Source organism: Toxorhynchites rutilus, chromosome 2 (assembly GCF_029784135.1).
Source record: "Toxorhynchites rutilus septentrionalis strain SRP chromosome 2, ASM2978413v1, whole genome shotgun sequence".
Taxonomy (NCBI): domain Eukaryota; kingdom Metazoa; phylum Arthropoda; class Insecta; order Diptera; family Culicidae; genus Toxorhynchites; species Toxorhynchites rutilus.
The window spans coordinates 182,166,032-182,193,850 of NC_073745.1; the positions used below are offsets into that span (position 1 = coordinate 182,166,032).

General features: G+C 39.1%; 2 protein-coding genes across 5 annotated transcripts in view; one reads left to right on the forward strand and one right to left on the reverse strand.

The window, feature by feature from the left end:
• The first annotated feature begins 2,781 nt into the window (after nt 1-2,781).
• Nucleotides 2,782-27,819, forward strand: part of LOC129770769 (uncharacterized) — a 56,345-nt gene continuing 31,307 nt past the window's right edge. For 2 of the 4 annotated variants that reach the window (XR_008742191.1, XM_055773824.1), the window contains exon 1: nt 2,782-3,107. The gene's annotated coding sequence lies outside the window, so the exon portion shown is untranslated. The other 2 variants (XM_055773822.1, XM_055773823.1) reach the window with 2 other exon arrangements.
• LOC129770772 (polymerase delta-interacting protein 3-like) lies at nt 6,960-8,201 on the reverse strand. Its single transcript, XM_055773830.1, has one exon. The coding sequence runs from the start codon at nt 8,075-8,077 to the stop codon at nt 7,010-7,012; it is 1,068 nt and encodes a 355-aa protein (XP_055629805.1). The 5' UTR covers nt 8,078-8,201; the 3' UTR covers nt 6,960-7,009.

Below are 27,819 nucleotides of genomic sequence, written 5' to 3' on the forward strand. Positions count from 1 at the left end.
GGCTGTCATTTACGGCGTTTCGTCGAGGAGAGCCATTTCAAAAATGACAACTGATGCAGGAGTTCGAAATTTGGTTTGAGGAATATGAGAATATTAAGAAGCATCAAGAAAGGTGTAACTTACCTTACGATAGCCATCATGACTGTTTCCTCGTGGATTGTATTTCTAGCGATAGGATTGAAAAGTCCAAACAAGTGACGTTATGCTAACTACAACGCCGATTCTGCTCTCTCAGAATCGTTACAGACTTTGATCGAAGGGGAAAGAAAAACGACTGAACGATCAGTATCAAATTTCCAAGATGTTCTGGGGACAAATTAGACTAAAAATTTACCTGAATTTGTTGCAGTATTTGCCGAATTGCAGTAGATTTTTGAGTAAGAATACCAAAATCTCATTTTGACATTTTTTAAAGTGATGGGAAAACTTCTAGTATTTTTGTTTTCGAGAAATAATTTCACCTTGAATATAATTTAATCTTGTAAAGTATGGTCACCATACTACCAAAATGGCATTCAGCGAATCGAATCGAATCAACTGAAATTTGTCCGATTCGCCTTATGAAATTTACCCTGTAATGATCCCCCTAATCATCCCAGTTATGAGGACCGTTGCAAACCGATAGAACTGGACTTATTACGTTCTCGAAGAGATGTTGCCAAGATCCTATTCACGTTAGATTTGATTAGTGCAAACATTGATTGTCCTGAACTACTTCAGTTAGTCAATTTTAACATTAGCCAACGTAACTACCTGTTCATTTCATCATCACGCACAAATTACGGATTCAATGAACCCGTTTTTAGTATGTGTCGTGTGTTTAACCGATGTAGTTTCCATTTCGACTGTCATCTTTCTCGTTCGTTTCTTAAAGTTTTGTTTTCTGTAGTCCTCACATAGATTTAGTTTACAAAATAAGTTAGTTTGTTTTAAGAAGTATTTGTTGATTAGTAGTGAGGTTTCGATAATTAGGGCACTTATGTAAAGTCTGTTGACGTCTTGTGAATGTAAATGTAAATTAAAAGCTGAATAATTGGGCTGATTAACGAAACCAGCCCTACTATTGGTTTTATTACAGAAATATTGTCTTATTTTATAAAAATCTTGAGAACCAAAAAAAAAGTTTTTTTTCCTTGGTAGTTTTCTATAGTTCACATGCAGAAATTTAAAAAAAAAGGAACTACGAATTACGAGAAACTAGAAATTTGCAGCTCGAAAATGATGATTTTTCATCTACATGTGTTGACTCATCACTAAGTCACAGATTTTCAAAAATCACGAAAATTTTTCGACGTTTTGCTCCTCTATTTTTTGTTGAGTGTGTGATTTGTTCCTTAAATTTTTCATCAATATGAGTATCAAATGAAGATGCTTGACTAGTAGAATACAGTTATTTATGAAAAATGCAAATCCAAGATGGCGGCCACTAAAAAATGGCGCTATATATTTTTTTTCACAACCCCATCAATATTGGTATCGAATGAATGGGCTTGAACTAGTAGATTTGCATTTATTTATCTTAAATTTGCATTTATTTATGAAAAATGCAAATCTAAGATGGCGGCCACTACAGAAATAGTGGCAATAGCGATAAACAATTCCTGGTAAAAATTCAGGCAAAATAAAAAATGCAAATCCAACATGGCCCCCATCATAAAATGGCGCTCGACTGGTAGATCACAGTAGATCATGAAAATCCGTAGATCATGAAAAATCCAAATCCAAGATGCCCACAGTTCCATTCAGCTTGCCCTGTTTGTATGTATGTTTGAGTGTTTGTAGGGTTGTCCCACATTAATAGAAAGTTGACCCCGTTCATGTTGACTGATTGATCTGAAATTTGGAACATACTTTTAATTCTACTGTGATTATAAAACTTCGTATTCCATGATCTAAAATTCAATTTGGCCGCCGCTAAAAAATGGCTGAATGGCCTGACTTGGAGACCACACTACACTATGTACAACATAAATTCGAAAAGGTCGCCACTATAAAATGGTCGACTATGTATTTTTTGCAAACCCCTCAATATTGGTATCAAATGAAATGATTTGACTAATAGAAAACAGTACATCATGGCCATCCTGGAATTGGATTTTTCCATGATCTGCTATGTTCTACTAGTCGAGAACTTCCTTTTGATACCCATATTGAAGAGGTTTTGAAAAAAAAAATTTGCGCTATTTTGTGGTGGCGGCCATTTTGGATTTGAATTTATCATAAATTACTGTATTCTATTAGCCAATCCCTTTTATTTGATATACATATTGATGGGGTTCTGAGAAAATGTGTAATCCGCCATTTTATAGCGACCGCCATCTTGGATTTTCAAGATCATGGAATACGCAGTTTTATAATGACACCAGAGATAAAGATGTGTTCCAAATTACAGATCAATCGGTTAACAGGAAGTGGGTTAAATTTTTATTAATGTGGTACAGCGCTTCATACAAAGTTACAAAGTAACAAACATACAAACGGGTCAACCTAGATAAAACCGTTTAATAAATAAGTGCAAATCATAATTAAAATACGTTTATCGAGAGAATTTTTTTTAACACTCGATTATCCGGAGTGAAAAGAAAATCAATACGTAGTAGTAGTATGTTATCGGAGTGAATACAACGTTTGTTATTGTTCGGAATAAAGAAAAGTCAAATCTGAAACTCACTGACAGTGGACTAATCTTGCGCATCGCACAACTACTTCAGCGCTAACGGTTATCAATTCCCGCGCTGCAGGATATCAGAACAAAACAAAACAGCGCGGAGAGAATGTAACGAAGCGCAATGTTCGGATCGCAGCCGGTTTCAGTTAGTCAGTGGGCTTCAATGGTTGCAGTTGTTGCGTATGCGTAGAGTAGTTCCTCGACTGCTGTTCGTCTCGCTTGTGTCAGCAGCAGTAGCAGCAGCCTCTTTCACGGGATACTCGATACTCGGTTGTGCGGCGTGGAAAAAAAACCGTTAATTGTATTGGCGTGTTTACGTTTTTTTTTGTCTTGTGTTGACTTTCGCTTCATATGCAGAGGGTTGAAAACTCATGGGCCCAACGGAATAATAGGAAGCAGTAGAAAACGTCATAGTGAAGAGTGAATTTATGCGATAAAGGTAACCAAAAATGCAACGAAAATTCTAAAGGATATTGGTGATTTAGATACTGGAAATTTATTTCTGTGCACGATAAGGAATCCGGTTTGCATGGTTTTTGATGTAGAAACATTCATTGTGGAAATAATCATTGGTGTTGTTTGAGATGATATATTCTGTGTACGCCGCGAATGGATGTGATTGGAGATGTATCTGATTGGTAGTAGTTTGTAGAAATGCTGCAAGCTGAAAGGTATTTAATTCAACGAATGTAGAATAATGTGGTTAATCATAACCTTGGGACTGTCTGTGTTTGTGTGAATCAAATGGTCTCATATGAATCTCCATAGCATTGAAAGTATGCTTTCTCCAGATAACTATAATCTCCCTTTATTATAACATAATTATCAAATGTTGATCTGACTATTTCACAATGAATTGAGTTTTTCGGAACGAAACCACGTTCCCATTGATTATGGGAGAAATGAAACGGTTTTCGTGTGTGAAGCTTATCTACAACGGTAATTACAGAGCGAATATGCCATGCTGAAGGCGGTGTTTTTGATCATGCATCCAGAATCAGTATGAAATTCACCTTGAATAATTTTTGCCATTTTTGCTGGGATCCATCCGATATATTTCAGTGGCATTCAAAATGTGTTCAAAGCAGTAAATTCTAATGCGATTCATAGATATTATGTGTTCGTAAGAAATATTTTCCATATTATAAATCTGTAATGTTTCTATTCTGTTTTATATTGGTAATAACTATTAACACTTTGACGTCCGCACCATTCATAAAAAAATATTCGCTTGGCGCCGGCAGCGCAAATTTGGATTACTTGGCTTGTCGCCGCCCGTTCTTGTCATTATCGGGAAATCTTAAATTATTAAGTTTTACTAATTTTATCGTTAGTTTTCATCAGTTCTCAACTCTGTTCCCCTGAAGTTCTTCTCAAAATGTCCGTATTTCCCCACCTCCCCTATTCATAAAAATATAAAACTTGTTGGGCGTGTAAGTTAATGTAACCTAAACCAAACCCCAACAGAATGCAAACGATACTAAAGTGCTATCGCCGGCCACTGAGATACTATGCGCACGTAACCATTGTGGTGTCGCCGGCATTCAGACGCTAGTTTCCGCACGTAACCACTGTGGTGTCACCGGACGCCAAAGTGTTAAATACAATAGTCATTCGTGACTAATCGCCTAGATGATTCTTCGAACGAAAACCTGTTCTACTTCCTTGCTTCGAAAATGTGGTTAAGAATTCAACTGAATAATTCAAATTTGGTAATCAAAGTTATTTTGATGGAATGCTATGTGATGGATAGGACTCGTTCTTATCTCTTCAATTTGCACTGTCACACCAACGTTGTGTAATTGAAACAGAAGATATAGATTGAGATTTTTTTTTTTGTTTTCCAAAATATATATTTTTATCAAGGCTGATATGACGTTAGCTTGACGGGGCCGGGAGTTCAATATTTTGACAGTTTTTCTTATTATCTATGTTAGTACTATGTAACCGATTACTCGCGGTTGGCTCGAGGTTAGTATTACAAGTGTTTTCGTAATTGTGATGTTTCTGTCTCCAATGCTCTATACGTGTGCCCGACACGGGATACTTCCTATTGGGATGCAGTTGACCATTAATCAGCAACGCCCCCCTAGTATGTACCCCATATCTAGCGTTATGCGTCTTCTCGACTCGAGGAATCCAGGATAGAATGGTCACTAGCCGGCGCAATCATCAGCTCATCAGCGTGTAGAGTTGTCTTGAGCGGTACAACCTTTGGCTCTTGTTGAATCATCAGTGGACTGCACAACCTTTGGCCCGTGTATCTGTAAAGAGTGTGTGTATGTATTGCCGCGACTAAGTAAAAGTTTCTAGATCGGATAGGAGGGATATGAAACAGGGACACAACGAAGGAAACATCATTAAATGTTGACATCGGCCTTTCAGAGGAACAGGTATAGATGAAGCAGAAGATCAGGATCCCGGCTACCTAAGATATCCCGGACGGGGATATCCGATTGTCTGCCTTGTGCTCTCAGTGCTCTAGAGAGCTGAGAGCGAGCAGTATGGAACCGGATACACGACCAGACAACATGCTCGATGTCGTGGTAGCCATCGCCACAATCACAAAGATTGTTTGCTGCGAGCCCAATGCGATAGAGATGCGCGTTTAGGTTGTAGTGATTGGACATAAGCCGAGATATCACGCGAATGAAATCACGACCTACATTCAACCCCTTGTACCATGCACTCGTCGAGACCTTAGGGATAATCGTGTGTAACCAATGACCGAAATCATCTTCACTCCACATGCACTGCCAACTTACGAGTGTGTGCTGACGAGGAATGTGAAAAAATCGTTATAAGCAATTTGCCTTTCAAAAAGTGTGCCTTCTGAAGCGCCCACCTTAGCTAGCGAGTCCGCTTTCTCATTCCCCGGAATCGAGCAATGAGAGGGAATCCATGCTAAGGTAATCTTGAATAATTTTTCGACCAAAACACGCAATAGTTGTCTTATTCTTGTTAGAAAATAAGATGAGCGTTTATCAACTTTCATTGAGCGGATTGCCTCTATTGTGCTGAGACTCTGAAAAGTGAGAAAAGAGTGTCTGAAAAAATAAAATAATGGTCGATGGGCAGTGTTTCAATGATCCCTAGAGCATAGTATATCGCACCCATTTCAGCGACATACACGGAACAAGGATCTTTGAGTTTGAAAGAGGCACTGGAATTTTCATTGAAGATGCCGAACCCAGTGGACCCGTTTATGAATGAACCGTAAGTAAAGAACATTTTATCATATCTTACTTTCCCATATTTTTCCGAAAATATCGACGGAATAGCATTGGATCGTAGGATTCCATGGGATTCCATGGATTTTTTGTCGCATGGACAGATAAAAAATGACAGAGGAATTGCAAAAGTATGGGAAGCAAACTTGGTTGGAGATGTCTGGTGAAGGGTGCACGTCGTGGATAAGGTACTCATGGTATAAAGACATAAAACTTTACTGAGGAGTCAGTTGGAGTAGATTTTCGAAGTTATCAATTACCAATGGATTCATGATCTTGCAATCTGTAGGATAATTCTGTGAATCGAAGAGTAAGCGGGGGTACTCCTGCCAAGATTTCGAGACTCATCGTATGTATCTAATGCAAACACCCCATTGCTATACACAAGCATATTGTATCCTCTCCAGCTTGAAAATATGAATCCTGGCAGCTGATCGGAAGCAAAAACTGCCATATTCCAACACTGATAATATCGTTGTTTTGTACAACTGAATGAGGTCTCCTGGATGGGCGCCCCACCATTTTTTTCCCCCAAAATATATATTTTATTAAGGCACATGTGGCGTTAGCCTGACGGGGCCGTGAGTCCAATATTTTGACAATTTTTGTCTTACAACTCTGTTAGTAATATGTAACCGATTACTCGCGGTTGGCTCGAGGTTAGTATTACAAAGATCTCATAATTGGGATGTTGCAGTCTTCAGTACTATGTATGTGTGGCCGACACGGGATACTTCCTATTGGAGTGTAACTGACGATTGATCAGCGACGCCCCCCTAGTCTGTACCTCATATCAATCGTGGTGCGTCTCGCTTGACTCGAGGAATCCAGGGTAGAATGGTCACTGTGCGGTACAATCTTCAGCTCGTGTAGAGTTGCCATGAGCGGTACAACCTTTGGCTCTTGTTGAATGATCAGTGGCCTGCACAACCTTCGACCTGTGTTTCTGTAAAGAGTATGTTTATGTATTGCCGCGACTAATTAAAAGTTTATCGATTTTTTTTTTTATCCAATTAAATTTATTTGGAGATCTTGATTATTCTGTTAGCGTGTTGGTGTGTACATTTGTGAGAAGGATGAAATTTCTAAAAGTATGTAAGGACGTATTTTCCTAGTGATCTCTTCTGAAAAGCACAGTATGCAAAGCATCGATATCTATCTCAACGTGTGACTTCTTCGACGCCGACGATGATGTGAGTGAAGAGGGTTTCAAGGTTCTTGAAGAGCTCGAGTACACGATGGCCGGCGCTGTGGGTTTATTCGATGCCCGTGGCTTCACAAGCAAACATTTCATCGGTTGGCCGTCAAGCTGTCTGTTGTGGTACGTATCAACGGCCTCTTTGGCATCTTTCAGAGTTCGATAAATTACCTCCGCTACTCCTGGACGCACCAGACGTGACTCGAGCAGATCGCCAATGTCTTCAAAAAGCTCCTTAATGTCGTTCTGTGTTACAGTGGAGTGTAAATTACTAACAACGATTCTGTAGCCGGTGATGGGTGGTGATGACGAAGGAGAAAGTGGCTGTTGATGTTGATGGTGATGGTGATGGTGTCTGCTGCTGCTACTCATATGTTCATCGGAAGTCATTTTCGAGAAAATTCTCATCGATTCACCGGGATTGGGCGCCCGTTCCAATCGAGCTCGCATTGTGGACGAAAGATGGGGCCTATCCTCTGCATACATGGGATGAGGTGGATGAGGGGATCTCGTTCGTGCCATCCCGCGTGTAGGAGGTAGGTCGTCGAAGTGGGGAAGCGGCGCTGGTGGAGGTGCTTTTCGAATAACAGGACGACTTGTATGCACTTCGTAACAATCGAACGGATCACTGCCCCATGACGCTGAAAATGATTGTGCAGGAGGCGAGTTACGGACATTCCTACTGAAAGTTGGCAAAGGAGGCATTGTGCTGGGCACAGTAAACATTTCGTTGCGAACGGTTCGTTTAAGCGACCCGATTGGACGACGAATGTCCACTTCCATGTCATAATCAACATCCATACTATCACGATACGGTCTCCCTCCAGTTTTGGGTTCTTTCTTGGGCGATCCATTCGCGGTGGACAATTTGCCCTTGCGTTTCAGTAATCTCAACCTGGCATCTCCACTATTCCTGGCGATCTCGACTAATTTATCCCGAGCATCTGTAATTTGTGCACGCTTCTTCTGGATGATCTTCATTCGTGCATCAACAATCAGCTTTGGCTTTCCAATTCCTGGTCGCGGTTTATCGCCAACGGAAGCTGCATTCTTTTTTCTACCGTTTGCATTACCTTGAATTCTTTTAATCGGTTGAGAACGAGCCGTCTCCACTCCGGGTTTACTGGGTTTTCCAGCCAGCCTGCGCCCCACCATGTTCCGGTTATCGTTTGGAGAAAATTGATTCTTTCCTTTGCATTTCTGTTTCAGATACGCAATGTGTCTCCCGCAGGTACGTTTAGAATCAAAATATACACCCAGGTGTTTGAAAAACATAGAGTGTTGGATCGTTTTGCCGGATAGGTGAAGCTGGAATTGGGCGGGATTAGTACCCGTGATGGAAATAACTCCATCGTCCGCAAGTTGTCTCAGCGTGCAGTCTCTAGTTAGACAATCATCCATATCATTGACGTAAAAGCTGTACAAGAGGGGGCTTAGGCAGGAGCCTTGCGGTAGGTCCATAAAACTGTAACGAGAAGATTTCGAGCTGCCATGACAGAAAATCATGTGACAGGAATTTCCATGGAAACTGAATCAAATGCCCCTTTGATATCAAGAAAAATAGAAGCCATTTGTTCTTTACGAGCAAATGCAATTTCAATTTCAGAAGATAGCAGCGCGAGACAATCATTCGTCCCTTTACCCCGGCGGAAGCCAAATTGCGTATTTGACAGCAAATTGTTTGTTTCAACCCACGAAGTAGAATCATTTGCTCTAACAATTTACGAATACAGGATAACATTGCAATCGGCCTATACGAAATGTGATCGCAAGCCGGCTTGTTGGGTTTTCGTATGGCTATCACTCTCACTTGTCTCCAATCATGCGGGACAATATTCAGCTCCAGAAACTTGTTGAACAAGTTCAGCAAAAACTGTTACATGAGAGGAGGGCAATTGAGAATTCCACCATCGAAAAATTCTCATAATCGCATTGGAGCGGAATATCGCGTACGACGCTTTGTGCTGGAACGGAATCGGGACAAACCTTCCTTGCAAATTTGAAAATCCAACGGTCAGAGTATTCCTCACTTTCATTTGTATGGTTCCAGCCACGCATTCTCCTAGCCGTATTTCAAAGAGTAATCATAGCGGTCTCCCTTGACAAACCATTGACGAATTTCCGCCAATAACCACGCTTTTTTTTAATCAAAGTTCGATTTCTAGATCTTGGTACTTTCGAAACCATTCCACTAATCCAGTTTTCCTGAATTTTTTGAAAGCGGATGATTTTTCAAGATAGACCTTTGAGCACTCCTTGTCCCACCAAAGTGAAGGAGGGCGACGTCGGAAAGTGGTAGCGGGTACACGTTTCATTTGAGCTTGAAGTGCGCTCTCGAAATCAAACTTGATATAAAGTTATACTCTTCAAGGGGAGGAAGTTCATGCATCGAAATGATTGCTTCAGATATTAATTCCGCAAATTTTCTCCAGTCAATATTTTTCGTGAGGTCATACGCAATATCGACTGACTCAATAGATTTTGAATCATTGGCGATTGGTGATAAAATTATTGGTAGGTGAGATTAATGTCACAATCCATTAAGTCTGAGGCCCAATTACCTCAATTAATGTCACTCAAATTATTTGCAATATTTACCATGCCCACAGTCTGCTAGGCATAATATAATTGGCCAATAAAGAACTTGTTTTCCCGAGAATTCTATAATTATTAGCCCTTTTAGCCCTCATTGTTTGAGGAGGGAAACTTTTGCTTGATGCAGTCACTGTGTTACTTTTCATTCCAGATTCCTTCACCCTATTCGATTGCACGAAATGATGTTTGCTATGCACCTTTCGTTCTCAGGGTTGTTTTCTTCACATGCTTGTCATTTGTAATAACTGGCAATAGCCTTTGAGATATTGTATGAGAGTGCGGCAGAAAAAGTGTTTACTCGGCTTCAGTCAATCGAGCAATGGCGTAGCCGAAAATAGAAGATGAATGAATGATTGTGCCCTTAATTTCATTTTTCTGAACTTGCATCTTTGATGAAGTTATTTGTTTTCGTTTTACTCTAAAATTGTACTACGATTTCATTAATTTCTCCTGTGTAAATAGAAATAAAATGGAAATGTGATAAACACATTTCGAGCGAGAGTATATGGATCAATGTTGGCTCAATTTATTGTGCAAACATTGGAGTGGTGCGGCTTTTCGATGAATTGTTTCTATGGGTTCAGTTGAACTAATGCTTTCATCAGTTTAGCACAAAACATGAAATATTACTGAAGAGGGATGGTATAAAATGTGGTGTTTTTTTATATTTACAAACGATTGTCCTATCGCTATACATCATCATGGAGCCTGACCCATCTCGGAGTGCCGAGCAAAGCGAGTTATAGCATTCACCTTCGCGTTTGCTATAAATTTGCTTGGGAATGTATCTGCGTAAATTTAACTGATACATGTTTATTGGGTGGGATCAATTTTTAGCATAAATTTCGTATACATCTTGTCATTGTGCTCTACGTATTGAACACCATTTGCCACGACCAGTCTAGAATGTGGGGAAATTTAAAATTCAGAAAACTGATGCGTAGGAATATCTTATTAATAGCTTTAATTGTATGTATATTTCTATGCAATTTCAACGTTTGACACACCTAGCGCAAATGGTACCGAATAGAATCATGTTTGCGTTTCGACAGTGTAACTTATAGATGAACAGTTACCGTTTATACTTCATTCGCCCTGCAGCAAGGTCACACCGCAGCGCTTGTGCATCCAGCCTGGTAAAATCAAAGATGAATTCGAAATGAGCTTTATTTTTTCTTACATGACAATCGATTGCTTGAATATATACCTCCAAGGGAAAAACTGATGTTTCTATTTTGTTTCTTCGTTCTTTTGGGCAAAAATAACGTACTATCCCACAAAACTTATACTGGATTAATTGGATCAATGGGATAGTTGTCGCATCTGGTTCAGTCCTTTTATTCTTTTAAATACTAGCCATTAGAAATTAACATGGGATTTGTCCGATTTTTCGAGCAGTTTACCTTTAACACGTTGACTGCCGCGTCAGTCACCGGTGACTGATAGTATAAAATATGATGATAAAGGTGAAAATTTATTTATTTATTCAGCAGTAATTTTACTGCTTTCGAGCAGAAATGCCTTCTTATGATAAGAAACGATGGCCCTAAAACGTTAAAAAATTTCAGTCGAGTAAATTATAATTTTCCAGTATTGCGCTTTGCATGGCTGTACAACAAGGTTTTTTTACGCGTTTTCTTTTGCGAGGTTTTTTACGAGGTTTTTTTACGCGGATTTTCCAATTAACGCGGTTTTTTTCGCGGATTTTTCAAGTAGCGTGGTTTTTTACGCGGATTTTCCAATTAACGCGGTTCCCGCGTAAAAAAAAGACCAGAGCAATATTACATCTCTCACTCCGCTCACATTTCGTCTTCATGCTCCGTCAGAGCATACGACGGTGATCAGTGCTTGCGATTGAGCTTAGCGCTTATGACGGAAATTAGTGCCGCACTCTATAACGATGCTTACGTAGATTTTAGGTGACTTGGTTTTTTACGCGGATTTTCCAATTAAGTTTTTTTTTACCCTCCACTGACCCCCACACCAATAGGCTCATAGGGAGCCCACTGGTAGTGGACACTTACTAACAGCTAAAGAAAAAAAAACAAGAAAAATTTAGGAAAACATGGAGAGTAAACTATTAACTAATAAACTAAACTTAGTCAAATCCCAGTGGAACTTAGTTCCTTTGAAGGGGTTCACTTAAGATAGGAAACAAACAAAAAATTAAAGATAAAATAAAAACAAAACGGTGATAACATTAATGACTTTGGAGACTATTTTGAATTAATTTAAAACTTTATAACAATAAAAAAAATAAAAAAATTATAAGAAATCAGAATGGTAAAGTCTAAATTCTAAATTGGTTGGCACATTTAAAGAATGTATTCATTTACGTTCCTGATTATATGATGTTTCAGCTTACTTTTGAATATATTGTTATTGGTTAAACATTTGGTGAAAAAGTTAGTTTTTTTACGCGGATTTTCCAATTACCGCGTTTTTTTTACGCGGATTTTCGAATTAACGCGGTTTTTTTACAGGGATTTTCCAATTAACGCGGTTTTTTACGAGGTACGTATCCCCCGCGTAAAAAAAGCCTGGGTGTACCACGATATCAGCGCGTGGCCTGACGGGAAAGTCGCTATAATGGGTTAACAGTTGAGCCTCGCTTCGGTCCCTGGGGACTGACACTAGCAAACAAAAAGCGACGCAAGCTTATCGTATGCAAGTATAAACTATGGAGGCGATCTGGCGTAGTGGTGACATCCACACATCTCACGCAGAGATCACGAGTTCAATACTCACTCCCGACATTCTTCCAAAAAATGGAAGTAAAAGGGACGAACCAGCCGAAATGTGTTGAAAGTCACTATAAATAATACAGAAAAAAAGTATAAACTATGCTACACAAAGCATGCTGACATTTCAGTATTTTCCGACTGGTTCGCACTGGTCTCATCGGACCGACAGGGGACTTGGCACTGGAAACCAACGTAACAAAGCTAGAAGAGTCCACTATCCACTAGCTCGGTCAGGGCTCCGCGTGTTAAGATCGGTCCACTTAAAATATGAACAAATGATTTATTTCAAAGCTACGCATCTAGTGATAGGTGTTTTCATAACGTTATTAGTGCTCCTCATTCAGTTCTGAAAGTTTCATCCTGATTCGTGTAGTTTAAATGAGGTATGCTAGTTGGAAGAATATCTTGCATAGGCTTGTTGAGAATCCCACGTGGTTCGCTTTAGAAATCGCGGAAAAGATTTAAATTTGTTTAATCAGATTTGTTTGACTGTAAAAGAAGCTCTCTTGGTAGTAAAATTGTAATCGGCGGCGATGAGCTCGTGGTAGTCGACGAGTTTGTCTACCACGGCTTGCTGATAACAATAGACAACAACAACAAAATTCGGTGACACATAGTCTACTGAAGTCGTAGCTACTGTGAGTAAGCTCCACAAGCCCTTAAGATCCAATAAACTCCGATCATGTGTACCATGTGCAAATCTCTTATAAGACCGATATTTCTATATGAGCAAGAAGTATGGACGACGCTCGAAGAGGACTCGTAATCACTCGCAATCACAATCACAATCTACGGATGTGTACAGGAAAACGAAATATGGAAAAGGGGAGTGAACTGATGCAACTTCACAAAGAACCCAACATCTAGAAAGGTTGGACGAGTGCGATGAATGGGACATGTTTCTAGAATACCGGATACCGGATAACAATTTGCCCGGACAAGCAATTTGTGATCTATTCGTAAACCATTCCCTCAGCGTGTTTAAAAATCGAAGCAATAAGCCTGGCGTTAGAGAATGTACCTAGGGACGTGATTGATATGGGAAACTTCACACTTACCGAACAAAACGTTCTCGACGTGAGTCGTTGTTTAAAATCATCCTCAGCTATTGGGCCAAACGGAATTCCACCGATTGTATTGCTGCGTCTATTGTTGTTCCATTAGTAATTATTTTCAATAAGTCACTGTCAGAGGGGAAGTTTTCGGAGGAATGGAAAGAATCAGTAATGTTTCCTATACATAACAAAGGTGAAAAGCGTGACGTGTCTACGTATCGTGGTATAACTTCTCTATGAGCTGGGTCCAACTTATTCGAAATTCTTGTTGGTGGCGTGCTCTTCAATTCTGTCAAATCGTATATCTCGCTAGATCAACATAGATTCTTCAAAGGAAGGTCTATCAATACAACTCTTGTAGATTATTTATCATATTGCGTCAGAGCTATTGAGAATGGCGCATATCGACCCAGCCTCAAGGGTGCATTCGACCGTGTGAATCATCAATTGCTACTAGCTAAGATGGAGCGGTTAGATGCTTGCTCGAACTTCGATGGATGGTTGAGTTCCTACTTTATCAACAGGCTACTCACTGTGAAGCATGGATTATCGCAGTCCTATGCTTGTTGTTACGGAGACGTTCACGATTCGGACTCTCAAAAGCAAACTCGTGTATTTGTTTGTAGTAAGCTTCAAGCTGAAATTAGTATTATTCATAAATTCATAATTGCATGACATAGTTTTAGGTTTCTTACATTTTTAGTCTTCACGTAAACTGTCCGTATTGAGTATTTATATGAATTGTAAGTTAAACACAATAGTTTGCCAAAGAAAATCTACAATGAATTCAGCGCGAGCACTTTATAAAGTTTATATTTTGATACAATGTAACTGTCTAGCAAAGCTGACAGTTCACATGACAGTTACGCTACTCAGTGTAACGTGCTTCTTTCGAGGGGGTTTCGAAGGTAGATGGATTAACAATTTCGCTAGCGTTAATTGCTGACCGGTTGTCGATCGTAACACTTGTACTAACTGTTTAGGTGTTCCTCAAGGAAGCAACCTGAGACCGCTATTATTTTTCATCTTTTTCAACGATATGTGCCTGCTCATCCCACAAGCCTGTCGAATTGTATATGTGGATGATCTTAGGCTCTATTACAATGTCAGAACCAATCAGATTGTGAGATACTGCAACGGTTCACTAGCCAATTAGAAAGCTGGTGCTGTTTTAATCATCTGACCATCATCGTCCAGAAATGCTCAATTATCACCTTCACACGAAAAAAAATAATTTATTGGGTACATGAAATCGGTGCTCCCGTGGCCGATTTGTTAGCGTCCCACATTATCATGCCGGGGGTTCGAGTTCGATTCTCGTTCTGGTCGGGAGATTTTTCATCAAAGAAATTTCTTCCGACTTGCACTGTGGTCACGCGTATTCTAGAGCGTGCCACTCCAGAATACATTGAGGGCGTGTTATCCGGCATAGAAATCTCAACTAAGTCTTCTCTCTCTTCTCCAATGGCACTAACGTTCCTAGAGGAACTTCGCCGTCTCAACGTAGTATTACTTGCGTCATTTTTATTAGTACTTAGTTGAGATTTCTATGCCAAATAACACGCCTTGAATGCATTTTGAGTGGCAAGCTCTAGAATACGCGTGATCACAGTGCAAGTTGGAGGAAATTTCTTTGACGAAAAATTCCCCCGACCAGAACGGGAATCGAACCCGAACACCCAGCATGTTAGTTATGACGCTAACCACTCGACCAAGGGAGCACATCTCAACTAAGTATCACTAATAAAAACAGGAAGTGGGTTATATCTATGGTATAACCGCAAGGGTGACGTAGGACTATCGTTGATTTAGAGATCATTTGTATGAAGTTGAATCTGAATTCATTCTGAATGAATGAATATTTGGAGAACTTCGAAAACGAGAGCGTTACGTTGGAGGCACAAGGTTTTATGCATCCAATATTGGATACGGAAATATCCTACTGATGGGGAAGAATAATCTTCAGAAGCTATCCTGTTGATTGCGATTGATTGAAAAACCACAAAACCAAATGTATTTGGTCACAGTGTTACATGGATAGAAAACATTCAATTAAACTCTTTCACATGAATATATTTTGAAAATTCCCAGAGGAACTGGCAGATTATTTTCAGTAACGATTAGTTATTTCCACATTTTCCTCGATACTGGAAGCCCACCAGTGGTTAATGCCAACTCGATAACCACCTGTTAATAGCACTTGATTGAAACATATTTGGTCACAGTGTTACATGGATAGAAAACATTCAATTAAATTCATTCACATGAATATATTTTGAAAATTCCCAGAGGAACTGGCAGATTATTTTCAGTAACGATTAGATATTTCCACATTTTCCTCGATACTGGAAGCCCACCAGTGGTTAATGCCAACTCGATAACCATCTGTTAATAGCACTTGATTGAAACATATTTGGTCACAGTGTTACATGGATAGAAAACATTCAATTAAACTCTTTCACATGAATATATTTTGAAAATTCCCAGAGGAACTGGCAGATTATTTTCAGTAACGATTAGATATTTCCACATTTTCATCGATACTGGAAGCCCACCAGTGGTTAATGCCAACTCGATAACCACCTGTTAATAGCACTTGGTTGAAACATATTTGGTCACAGTGTAACCTGGATAGAAAACATTCAATTAAACTCTTTCACATGAATATATTTTGAAAATTCCCAAAGGAACTGGCAGATTATTTTCCAGCAATGATTAGATCTTTCCGGAACTTTCTCGATGCTGAATGGCATCCTAACGGAAAGAGTTCTGCGCGTGTATGTGTCGATCCTTCGCCGTCCACCTCCTCCAGCACGTTAGGCAACGATGTTGTCTTGTCGATGTCCTCACGAAAAATGAATGTGTCTCACCACCAGAATATCGCTTAAGTATGCTTTTTGTGTGTGATTGAATCGAGAGAAGGTGTGGTTTACGATGGCAATTTGGAAGGCAAACTAGAGGGGAATGAACTCTCTGAGCTCGGAACTTTCGGCGACTGAGGGTGTGGTGTGGTTTACGATGGCAATTTGGAAGGCAAACTAGAGGGGAATGAACTCTCTGTGCTCGGAACTTTCGGCGACTGAGCAATAATCGATTGCGGGCGCATACAATATTGGATACGGAAATATCCTACTGATGGGGAAGAATAATCTTCTGAAGCTATCCTGTTAATTGCGATTGATTGAAAAACCACAAAACCAAATGTATTTGGTCACAGTGTTACATGGATAGAAAACATTCAATTAAACTCTTTCACATGAATATATTTTGAAAATTCCCAAAGGAACTGGCAGATTATTTTCAGTAACGATTAGATATTTCCACATTTTCCTCGATACTGGAAGCCCACCATTGGTTAATGCCAACTCGATAACCACCTGTTAATAGCACTTGATTGAAACATATTTGGTCACAGTGTAACATGGATAGAAAACATTCAATTAAACTCTTTCACATGAATATATTTTGAAAATTCCCAGAGGAACTGGCAGATTATTTTCAGTAACGATTAGATATTTCCACATTTTCCTCGATACTGGAAGCCCACCAGTGGTTAATGCCAACTCGATAACCACCTGTTAATAGCCGCGCGTGTATGTGTGTGTAGCGATGTCTTCCCAGGGAACCGTTTGTGGCATCACTCTCCTCCTGATAGATTCCCTTCTGGCCTAGGGTGCACAAACAGGCTCTTGGTGACACCGTTCATCCGCGCTTTCATGATAAATAAAGAGCTTCACCGCAACAGCGACAACATGCTCCAATCGCTGTTCAATTAGAACTGAGTGGATTTCCGAGCGCCGCTCGCTTATATACCGATTGGTGATTTCAATAGCCTGTTTTGAAAGCAATTTTAAGACTATTGAAACAAGTTTTTGGATCAAAAAGTAACAAGTAATAACGCGTAGACATTTTATCTTTCGAATGAAGTGTTTATCATACCATTTCGTTCAGTTGTTTAGGAGCTATTAACGCTCGAAATCTCGGTCTCCGGCGTAACGCTTTCGTTTTCGAAACTTTGATTTTACACCCCGGTATAGAAATGAAAGACGTAGTCCTACGTCAAAAACACAAGATGCATAATGGATAACCACTTCTTAACGAATCGACGTTGAAATGTTGATATCGTTGGTTGGGATGCAATGTATGAATGAAATTAATTCTTCAAAAACTTCAGCGAAGCAAAACAAAATGAAATCCCACGTTAATTCTCGAACGAGCTGTTGAGGAGCCATTTATTGAAAATCTATGACAGAGATTACGTAAAGATGCAGCACATTCTTCAGGAACATCGGCGGAATATGGTCAGTTTCAGGTCCCTTGAAAACGTCAAATTTCCTGGAGGTAGAAAAAAGTTTAAGAAATAATCGAATAACGTGAGATTCAGATCAGGGTAGTTTCAGACATTGTTTCGGACATTGTCAGGCGATAATGCTGATGTGGTGGTACTATGTATACTAGGGTGGCAGCGAAAATGGTCATGTCAAATTTCAAAAACCATGTACATTTTGTTTATTGGCCCAAAAAAATAACCTGTGCAAAGTGTCAAAGCGCTCAAAGTTTTGATTTTTTGATTCTAAAGGAAATTTGGAAAATCGATATTTTTTTCCGATGCCAAATGACTTAAAAATGCATGAAACACCAGATCTCGACTGTGAGGCTTTTTCGAGTTTCGTCCATGCTTCGACCTGAACAGAATTGCCGATCGAATTATGGAGTTGTACATGGCACAAATTCTTATGGGTTGCACTTTGGGGATTTGTGGAGCTCATAGTAAGCTTTTTCCGGGTATCTACTTAATATTTTTTGTGAACACCCTTGGCATGAATGACAGTTTGACATCGTCGTGATTCAGCAAACTTAATATTTGCATTAAGAAAATGAACTTTTTCGGATGATGATAAAAAACTAAGACAGATATTTGAGTTTGTTAAATTTCCCATGGAAGATAATTATATTAGCTTACTCGCAAAAAAAAATTTGCGCCTTTACGAGCGGCCTTGCGGCAGTTAATCGGAACATTCGCCATGGCGGACGAAAACATGCGTGTAGGCAAATTTTTGAATTCTTTTCAATTCTATTTATCAATTCCTTCTCAGTTTTCGCGACAAAATTGTTGGAGCAGGTCTTACGCTTCAGGTTTCGCCATCACGGTTAGGGTTCGTCTGATAGAGCTGTCAATGTTTTTCTGCTGACTCATGGGTTACTATGATTGATGCTGCATGGGTAGTTTCGTTAGTACGTGTGAAGGTAAACCCATGAAAAACCGGCAATTTTTGTCCATTTTTCTAATGCAAACGCTAGCTGTAATTAATGCTGCATTTTTATTCCGCTCAGTTGCATTACTTGTCGTAGTTGTTGAAGGTTTGTTGGATATTATTCTTAATACTTAAACTTCCAAACAGGCCAAAAATGTTCTATTGGGTTAGGGCTAGAAGATTGTGCTGGGCATTTAAAGACTTTTGCTTCTTTTTCTGTAAACCAATTTGATACCAGCTTTGGTATATGCTTTAGATTTTCATCATGCTGGAATGTGTACCGACAATTTTTGCGAATAGGGTGGAACCTTTTGCTTAAATATATCCATGACCTCTTTCGTCATTATACCGTCAATGAATACGAGTTCTCCGTCGCCATACGATGCCATCGAGTCCCAAACCATAACTCTATCTATACAGGAAATTGTTAGAACATAGTAGCGTCACTTGGAAAATTATGACGTTGCAATAATTCACTTCCGGTACGGTTCTTTTTAGGCTTCAAACACTCGTCGCCTTTTGCGTGCGATACTATCAGACGCAAATAAAATTGAAATAAAAATAAAATACTTTCTTGCAGACATCAATTGTTCAATTAATTAATGTTAAGTGCCGCTCGACCCTTGCGACCCAACCATGTTCATGAAGTCGATTTTCGCACTATTTGAGGTTTCACCCGGATGGGAAACTCACTCTTTATTAGTTTTCAATTTTAGAAGTTGTTAAACCTTGATTTTGACCTTCCAAACAAGAAAATAACAACTTTATGCAATGTATACATTCGACAAAGTGACGGGAACGGCGTATTACACAACAAAATTTTACTAAGCTTATTTTGGTATATTTGGGTGGATAACCTTTTTTTTGCACATTTTTCGTTTTTGGTTTCTCGTAACTAAATTATCTGACGTAAGGATTTGTAAGGACATTTGATTAGAAAATGATAAATACAAATTGCAAAATAATTTCCTAGTTTTCAAACGAAAAATAGAACATGATCAAATTAAGAGCAGGGGTAGATAAACTTTTTTATTGTATTGTAGAATGTACATTTGTAATTCACTATATTTAAGCGCATGTACGTCTTGCACAACGTTGTGATCGATGTGAACACACTTTCTATACGGAGTGAGCGTAGAAGAGGCACGCCATCATCTTGGTACGTTTTCCACAATCGCAAATTGGGCTGAGAAGAAGGCTATTGAGATAACCAAGAGCTTCGTTCGCCTTGGAAAAACATTTCCGCTCTGATCTACTCTGCACAATCCGTGGTATTATTTCATCGCACAACAATCGGGTCACATCATTATTGTTGGTACGAATGAAACTGTACGTGTGTGCCTATATAGCATCTGTAATTATTAGCTTTCTTTACCTCGTGTGCACTGGATATGGGGCTTTTTGTTGCGTATTTCACTTCGTATGTGGAAAGTGTGCTGTTTTTTTTGTTTGAATTTTGTTTATATTAATTTAATATGAGAGAGGTATACCTGTTTTTAAACGTGGGTATAGTTTTTCTTCGTCACTATCCGTTGATTAGTTTTCACTTTATATTGATGATCTTTGATGCGAGTTTTACATATACCCTGTATTGAAAGCAACAATAATTAGTACGTCATCTGGTGAGTGCGTCATTTTTTATCCATCGATATATGCTAATAGCATATGAAAAACTGCGACAGTACGACTGGTTTATAATATATTAATAAGCTATTTGATTGAACGACCATATAAGAGAAAGTTCGTCTAATTGTAGATTGATACACTAGTGTAATCGCTTCATCGATATCTAGTCTATAACTAAATTATATCATATAGATTCAAATTAGATGATCTTGGTTCATCAGAGTGCGATGAAAAAAATATTTATAATTCATTCAAAATACCTGTCATTATTTTCCATAAAAATCTGCTATGAGCATCAATTCACTTAATAAACAATTGTTTCTGCTACTGTAACGAAGCAATTTGGCTATCCACTCGAAGTCAGTCATTGAAGCGGATTGTTGGCTCCATATATCAGAATATGATGAGTGGTTGGAGTATGTAAGCATAACAATAATCATTTTCGTTATTGGGTTACCGTGTAAACATGTTTCGAGTACAATCATATAACAATACGAAACAGAAACAAAACATTGTTGCTGTTTTTTGATCAACTCAACGTAATCAAATGCACTCATAGTAACAAAAATTGATTTCTTTAAAGCTTCCAAGTAGCATTGTCATATCATGTCATGTAAACAAGTTTGCAAAATAAGATGAATTCATTTTTTTTCTGTTGAAGATTGTCATATATAGTATAAAAAAAATAGAACTGTAAAAACGGAACAGAATTATTGAAAAAAAGTTAAATAAAATAAAACTCGCATATGCAGGGAGAATCTATTTATTTTTTTTATTAATGTTACAACTTGAAATACAATGATTATCTTTGAAAAACTTTCATTTTTGGGTTCATTGTTCACTGCCTTATCAACTTCATCTGCTCGGCAATTATTGATAACTCTTTTTGAGCATCCGCAAGTATTTAGACCTTTCTGGCCTCCAACTCTTTCGCTAACTGCGTCGCTTTGCGCTTCCGTTCCGCTACGATCTTCTTATCTGCATCTTTCTGATTGGACTTCTTGAGTGCTTCGAAGTAACGCTCGTGAGAGCTTTTTGCGTATTGCATGTTATTGCGTATGCATGCGTATTGCATATGCTATTTCAACATTTGAAACTCCACCAGCACCAAGCTTTGATCATTTTGGTTTACAACCGAACATTCTTTGTTCACGGAGAACCTTTGCCCCTATTGCCATGCGACAGAATGAGGATCCCTTCAAGTCAAACAAGTTTGTATACAGGCAAACTTTTTTTGTGCGGGGAATAGGGACTGCATAAAAAATTGCATAAAAAATCGTGCCAAACTTCACCAGTAGCTTTAGAAAATCGTGTTCGGTACACATTTAAAAAAAAACTTTTGTTTGGGTCCTTTTTTGTGTTTTTTGTGGTTGATAGGGACCGCATAAAAAAGTTTCCCCCAAGAAAATAACTCAAATCTACGCCATTCACCGTTTAATTTCCTTTTGTTTCCCTGCATTGCGATGGGACAGTTTGCCTTTTCGGTTGCGCGTGGCTGTTTTATTCTTTTAGTTGCATGTCGAAACGTGTTGCTGTTAGAAATCATGTCATGCAAACACTTAGAAAAACTTAGAGCATTTGATGGGAGGAAGGGAATGATTTCAGAAGTGGATAATTGAGACTCAAATATGCTTTTTCGCACAGAAATGCATATAAACCATCGAAAAAAACTAAATGGACGATAAATTCGTCAAATATGCTTCTTTTCATACACCGCACAAAAAAAATCGCACAAAAACAGGTTTTACTGTAATCTTTTATTGCTGCGCATTTGAGTTTAATCCACAAGATGTCCAAACGTTCTTTTTTTTGACGATAGTTTTTTAGCAAATTGCACGAAGTATCAAAAAACTCGACGAACTCCTGTTCAATTAATGCGTTTTTGCAACACATTTCCTGCACAATACTTTTGATTGCAGCTTTCACATCGAATCCCAATCCAATGTTAGCTGCTGGCAAAAACGCATCATCGGAGAGATCGACGTTTATGAGGGACTTCAGATTTCCTTTCAAAAGTGCAGGCATGATCAACAAGTCGGTGTCAAGTTTCTGTAATCTCGTAAAAAAAATAATGAACTGCAGCAGCTGATATTAAGAAAAAGCTTAATTTAACCCCCAGCAATTAAATTAAATGAGAGCTCGAATATTAGTTTAACCTCACGGGCCCTTCTACCAGGCTGTTTGTGCATTCAGAATTCTGTGTCATCTGTACTTCTGATATGAAATAGATCTAGCACAAGCAACATTCAAATTGCTAACTTCAAACTTCAGAAACATCACAGCATCACAGCTGAATTGACAGTCTTTTCTATGGCGCCTACACTCAATTTGTGTTGGTTGGTTTCCCCAGTGGCAAGCATTTGTTGTTACATGCTACGAATCATGACAGAAACAAGAACGAGAGAACTCTGCTCCTATTAGCACTGCATGATACACAAGCGTGCGAACTAGAACGTCATGATCACTTTTGGCGTGGAATCAATTATATCTCGCTGGCGACGAAAATGTTTTTATGTAAAACAGTTAGGCTGGAACTCGTGCGAACCCAGCTTACGTCATGATACTTGAAAACAGTTTGAATGGAGGGGGAGACATCCGCCCGGGTGTCTCCCGGTCACGCTACGCCAATGACCATAAGCTACATCTACATTTGAATCAAATTCTCTCCAAACATGCGTTTCATGACAGTGTCCCATCACTTAGCGTTTTCTGATAGATGTATATTATTCTTTGTTCACGGCATTGCGACGAACGTAGAGAAGCAATTTCGTTTTTTATGTTGCAATTACTTAAATTTCTGCATTCGGATCTTGAAGGTCATAATGAAAATAATCAAATTGGTAATAAAATCAGAATACTATTGGTTCGTGAACCAATAGAAAAAGAAAAAAAAAGAAGAGCATTTATGCCAACTGTAAGCCGTATTCACGGTGCTTACGTAAAATTTTCTTGCTAAATAATTTGTGGCATTAACCACCTATTGCTCTCGAAAGCGCCTCATTTCACTTTCATTGGTTGTAGGCGATTCCGTGGCCGAGTGTTTAGCGTCCCCCGTTATCATGCCAGGGGTTCGGGTTCGATTCCTGTTCTGGTCGGGGGATTTTTCGTAAAAGAAATTTCTTCCGATTTGCACTGTGGCCACGCGTATTGTAGAACTTGTCACTCCAGAATACATTCAAGGTGTGTTATCCGGTCTAGAAATCCCAACAGGTACCACTAATGAAAATGACGCAAGTAAAACCTATGTTTAGTAGGGAAAAGTTCCACCGGGAACGTTAGTGCCATCCAAGAATAAGAAGAAGAAGGTCGGAGCCGATCTGGCGTAGTGGTAACATCCGCACCTCTCATGCTCATGTTAAGAAGAACTGGAAACACATGCTTTCCAAAACTTAAATGCAGTTTCATGCAATTCAACATACAGTTTTTCCGATCAATCGGCCAAATGTTTTACAAAAAAGAGTTTTTCCATGTTTTTTACTTTAATTAAAACAGATCGTAGAACATTTTTGTCGATGCGGGTAATATGAGCATTAGGGTGCCAATGATTTGTTTTGAAAACCCCGGATTTCGGTGATCTTTCGTTTTTCAAAAAAAATCAAATTTTTACGTCCGTGACACTAATAATTCAAGTTCGAATGAGCTAATATTTTGCATAGGGTATATCATCGTGCAAATCAACATTTCGCAGCAAGTTCCGAATGAAAAATCGAGATAACTATTTTTATTGGTAGCCAAAACCATCGTTTCGTCTCGTATTCCGAAGAAAACTATGTCCCAGAGTGTCGATTTTTGACAATTTTTTTTTTCGAGATGACACTAAATCTCGACGTTTCATGTAATTTTAAGAAATTTGGTATCAAATTTTTTTTTCGAAAACCCCGAATCACCCTTGGGTGATTTTTTGATTTTCAAAAAACTCAAACTTTGACCGCTTTGCGCCACTCTCCCTTAAGTCCGATTGAGCTAATATTTTGCATAGGGTGTTTTTTCGAGGTGGTGAACATAATATAATAATAGGTGTGGTGCAAAACAATAATTTTGTTTAAGAGTATAAAACTTGTCTGTCAACCTTGTTTACGATTCCTGATTTTACATGTTATAAGTATAGTGAATCATTATTGGCAATCAGAAAGGGATGAAGATACTGATTTAAGAAATAAAGTTGAAGAAAATTATTAATGAATACAAGGGTTAATCGGAAATAGCAATTCTGAAATATATATTTTAACATCAAAGAAAGTAAATTAACACATAACAACAGTCAAAAATTATAGTGATGCGATAATTGATGACTAACTATAATGTTGTTTAAGAAAAATAGGAGAGCTAGCTATAAAAAGCTTTGCAAGTAATATTTCCGACACGTTGTGTTATATTGTATTATGATTAGTTGTATTACGTGTTCATATGATAAATAATGTAATAAATGTTTTTCGATACATTATGTGAAAAATACTATTAAAATCATATTAGGCTGTCAAAAAAGTCCTGCGGTATTTTTTTTGAATTTTCATTTGTTCATAAAATTAGTTACAATCATCTGTTTTAAGTCAAATATGCGCCGTTTTGTTCGATGAATTGTTCCCAACGAGATGCAAACTTCATAATACCCCTGTTATAGAAGCTCGCTTCCTTATTGGTAAAAAACTCGGATAGCCAATTTTCACAGGCCTCTTTTGTGGCTAACTTCTGACTACCTAGCTCGTTCGCCATGGACAAAAACAGTTGATAGTCACTTGGTGCAAGGTCCGGACTATACGGCGGATGCAAAAGAACCTCCCATCCGAGCTCCAGGAGCTTCTGGCGCGTCACCAAAGAAGTATGTGGCCTGGCGTTGTCCTGATGGAAGACAATGCGGCCTCTGTTTGTCAAAGATGGCCTCTTCTTCATGAGTGCTACCTTCAAGCGGTCCAGTTGTTGGCAGTACAGGTCCGAATTGAGCGTTTGGCCATAGGAAAGCAGCTCATAATAGATTATTCCTTGACAATCCCACCAAACACACAGCAGAACCTTCCTGACCGTTAATGAGGGCTTGACCACCGTCTGAGCCGCTTCAGCGGGCTTCGACCACGACCGTTTGCGCTTCACGTTGTCGTAAGTGACTCACTTTTCATCGCCAGTCATCATCCGCTTCAGAAACGGGTCGATTTTGTTGCGATTCAGCAGCGATTCACATGCGTCGATACGGTCAAAGATGTTTGTTCGCGTCAACGTGTGTGGCACCCATACATCGAGCTTCTTTGTGAATCCAAGCTTCTTCAAATGGTTAATAACGGTTTGATGACTTATCCCCAGCTCTTGGCCGATGCTACGGCTGCTACTATGCCGGTCTTTCTCGGCTAATTCAGCGATTTTGTCGCAATTTTCGACGACAGGCCTTCCGGAGTGTGACGCATCTTCGACGACCTCTACACCAGAACGAAAACGTTGAAACCATCGTTGTGCGGTGGAAATGGAAACTGTATCGGGTCCATAAACTGCACAAATTTTATTAGCAGCTTGAGATGCATTTTTGCCTTTGTCATAGTAGTACTCTAAAATATGTCGGATTTTTCTCTTTAGTTTGCTCCATATTTGCGACACTATAACTCACGAACGACTTAACCAAACAAAACACTGTCAAGGACTATATTATAGCGCGCAAAAATACCTTTCCAACAAGTTATAGTATGACTCGATACAATGAATACAACTAGAACTACGCGCTTACAACGACACCTCGCGGAAATACCGCAGGACTTTTTTGACAGCCTAATATATCATAAAATAAGTGAGATGATTTTTGGACATTAAAATTTGATGCGGGGTGATTTGATCCAGTGTGTGTTTCATCGGAAAAAATTTTTATGTAAAGTAATACAAGATAATATTACAATCAGTAACAATGTTCTGGGATCGATGCCATGTGTCTTGGCCAGATTCCTGACCAGAGAAATTGGATTGAGATCATTTGGAATTCTGCATGAATTTTTTCACTGTTGTTCGAGCATTTTCAAACACTTTCGATGCTTGGCCAAAGAAAATCCGTTCTTGATGGCCTGCGTTGCTCTTTCAAGCACCTACTTCTTTCAACGTTGTTTGCCCATCCTTTTTTTGTAATTCAGCGGCATCTGGAATCAAATAGAGCAAAGAAAAGCTTCAAACCTGTAGGACCAATTCGATCACAGAAACGTGTCCATGTCACCCCACACATCATGCAAAAATTAAAACGCAAATTATTTAATTTATTGTTATCAAACTTACTATGTTCGAAGTCGTGGTAGCTATCGCCACAATCACAAAGATTGTTTGCTGCATTGGGCTCGCAGCAAACAATCTTTGTGATTGTGGCGATGGCTACCACGACATCGAACATATTGTCTGGTCGTGTATCTGGTTCCATGCTGCTCGCTCTCAGCTCTCTAGAGCACTGAGAGCAAAAGGCAGACAATCGGATATCCCTGTCCGGGATATCTTAGGTAGCCGTGATCCTGATCTTCTGCTTCATTTATACCTGTTCCTCAGAAACGCCGATGTCAACGTTTAATGATGTTTCCTTCGTTGTGTCCCTGTTTCATATCCCTCATATCCGATCTATAAACTTTTACTTAGTCGCGACAATACATACACACACTCTTTACAGATACACGGGCCAAAGGTTGTGCAGTCCACTGATCATTCAACAAGAGCCAAAGGTTGTACCGCTCATGACAACTCTACACGAGCTGATGTTTGTACCGGCTAGTGACCATTCTATCCTGGATTCCTCGAGTCAAGAAGACGCACCACGCTAGATATGGGATACATACTAGGGGGGCGTTGCTGAATAATGGTCAGCTGCATCCCAGTTGGAAGTATCCCGTGTCGGCCACACGTACAGAGCATTGGAGACAGCAACATCACAATTACGAAAACACTTGTAATACTAACCTCGAGCCAACCGCGAGTAATCGGTTACATATTACTAACATAGTTGTAAGGCAAACATTGTCGAAATATTGAACTCCCGGCCTCGTTAGGCTGACGCCATATGAGCCTTAATAAAAATATATATTTTTGGATCAAAAATAAAAAAAAATCTTCTATTGTTGAACCTAACGTAAAAAAACTTTGGTAAAATTTAACAGGTGGAGGAAAACGGTAGCATGAACACATCAAGCACTTTGATTGTCAGAAAATGTGAGTTTTTCGATCGTGGTTTTAAGGATTTTTTCCGCTGATTGAACAAACTTTTCGAGTATTGTGTAGTAAAGTTCTGTTCGCCTAAGGAAGAGGAACAATTTGATGCAGCGAAAGAGTAAGTGATGATAGTAAGAAGATGACATTATAAAAAATCCAAGTTGAGCCGTACTTTTCGAGATAAAGGGGTGGTCCAAATCACCCCGTATGTCCAACTCACCCCGTGTTACCCTAATAGTGTTGGTGATTATGGGCTGTGATGGAGACATAACATCTACTGACACAAAAAT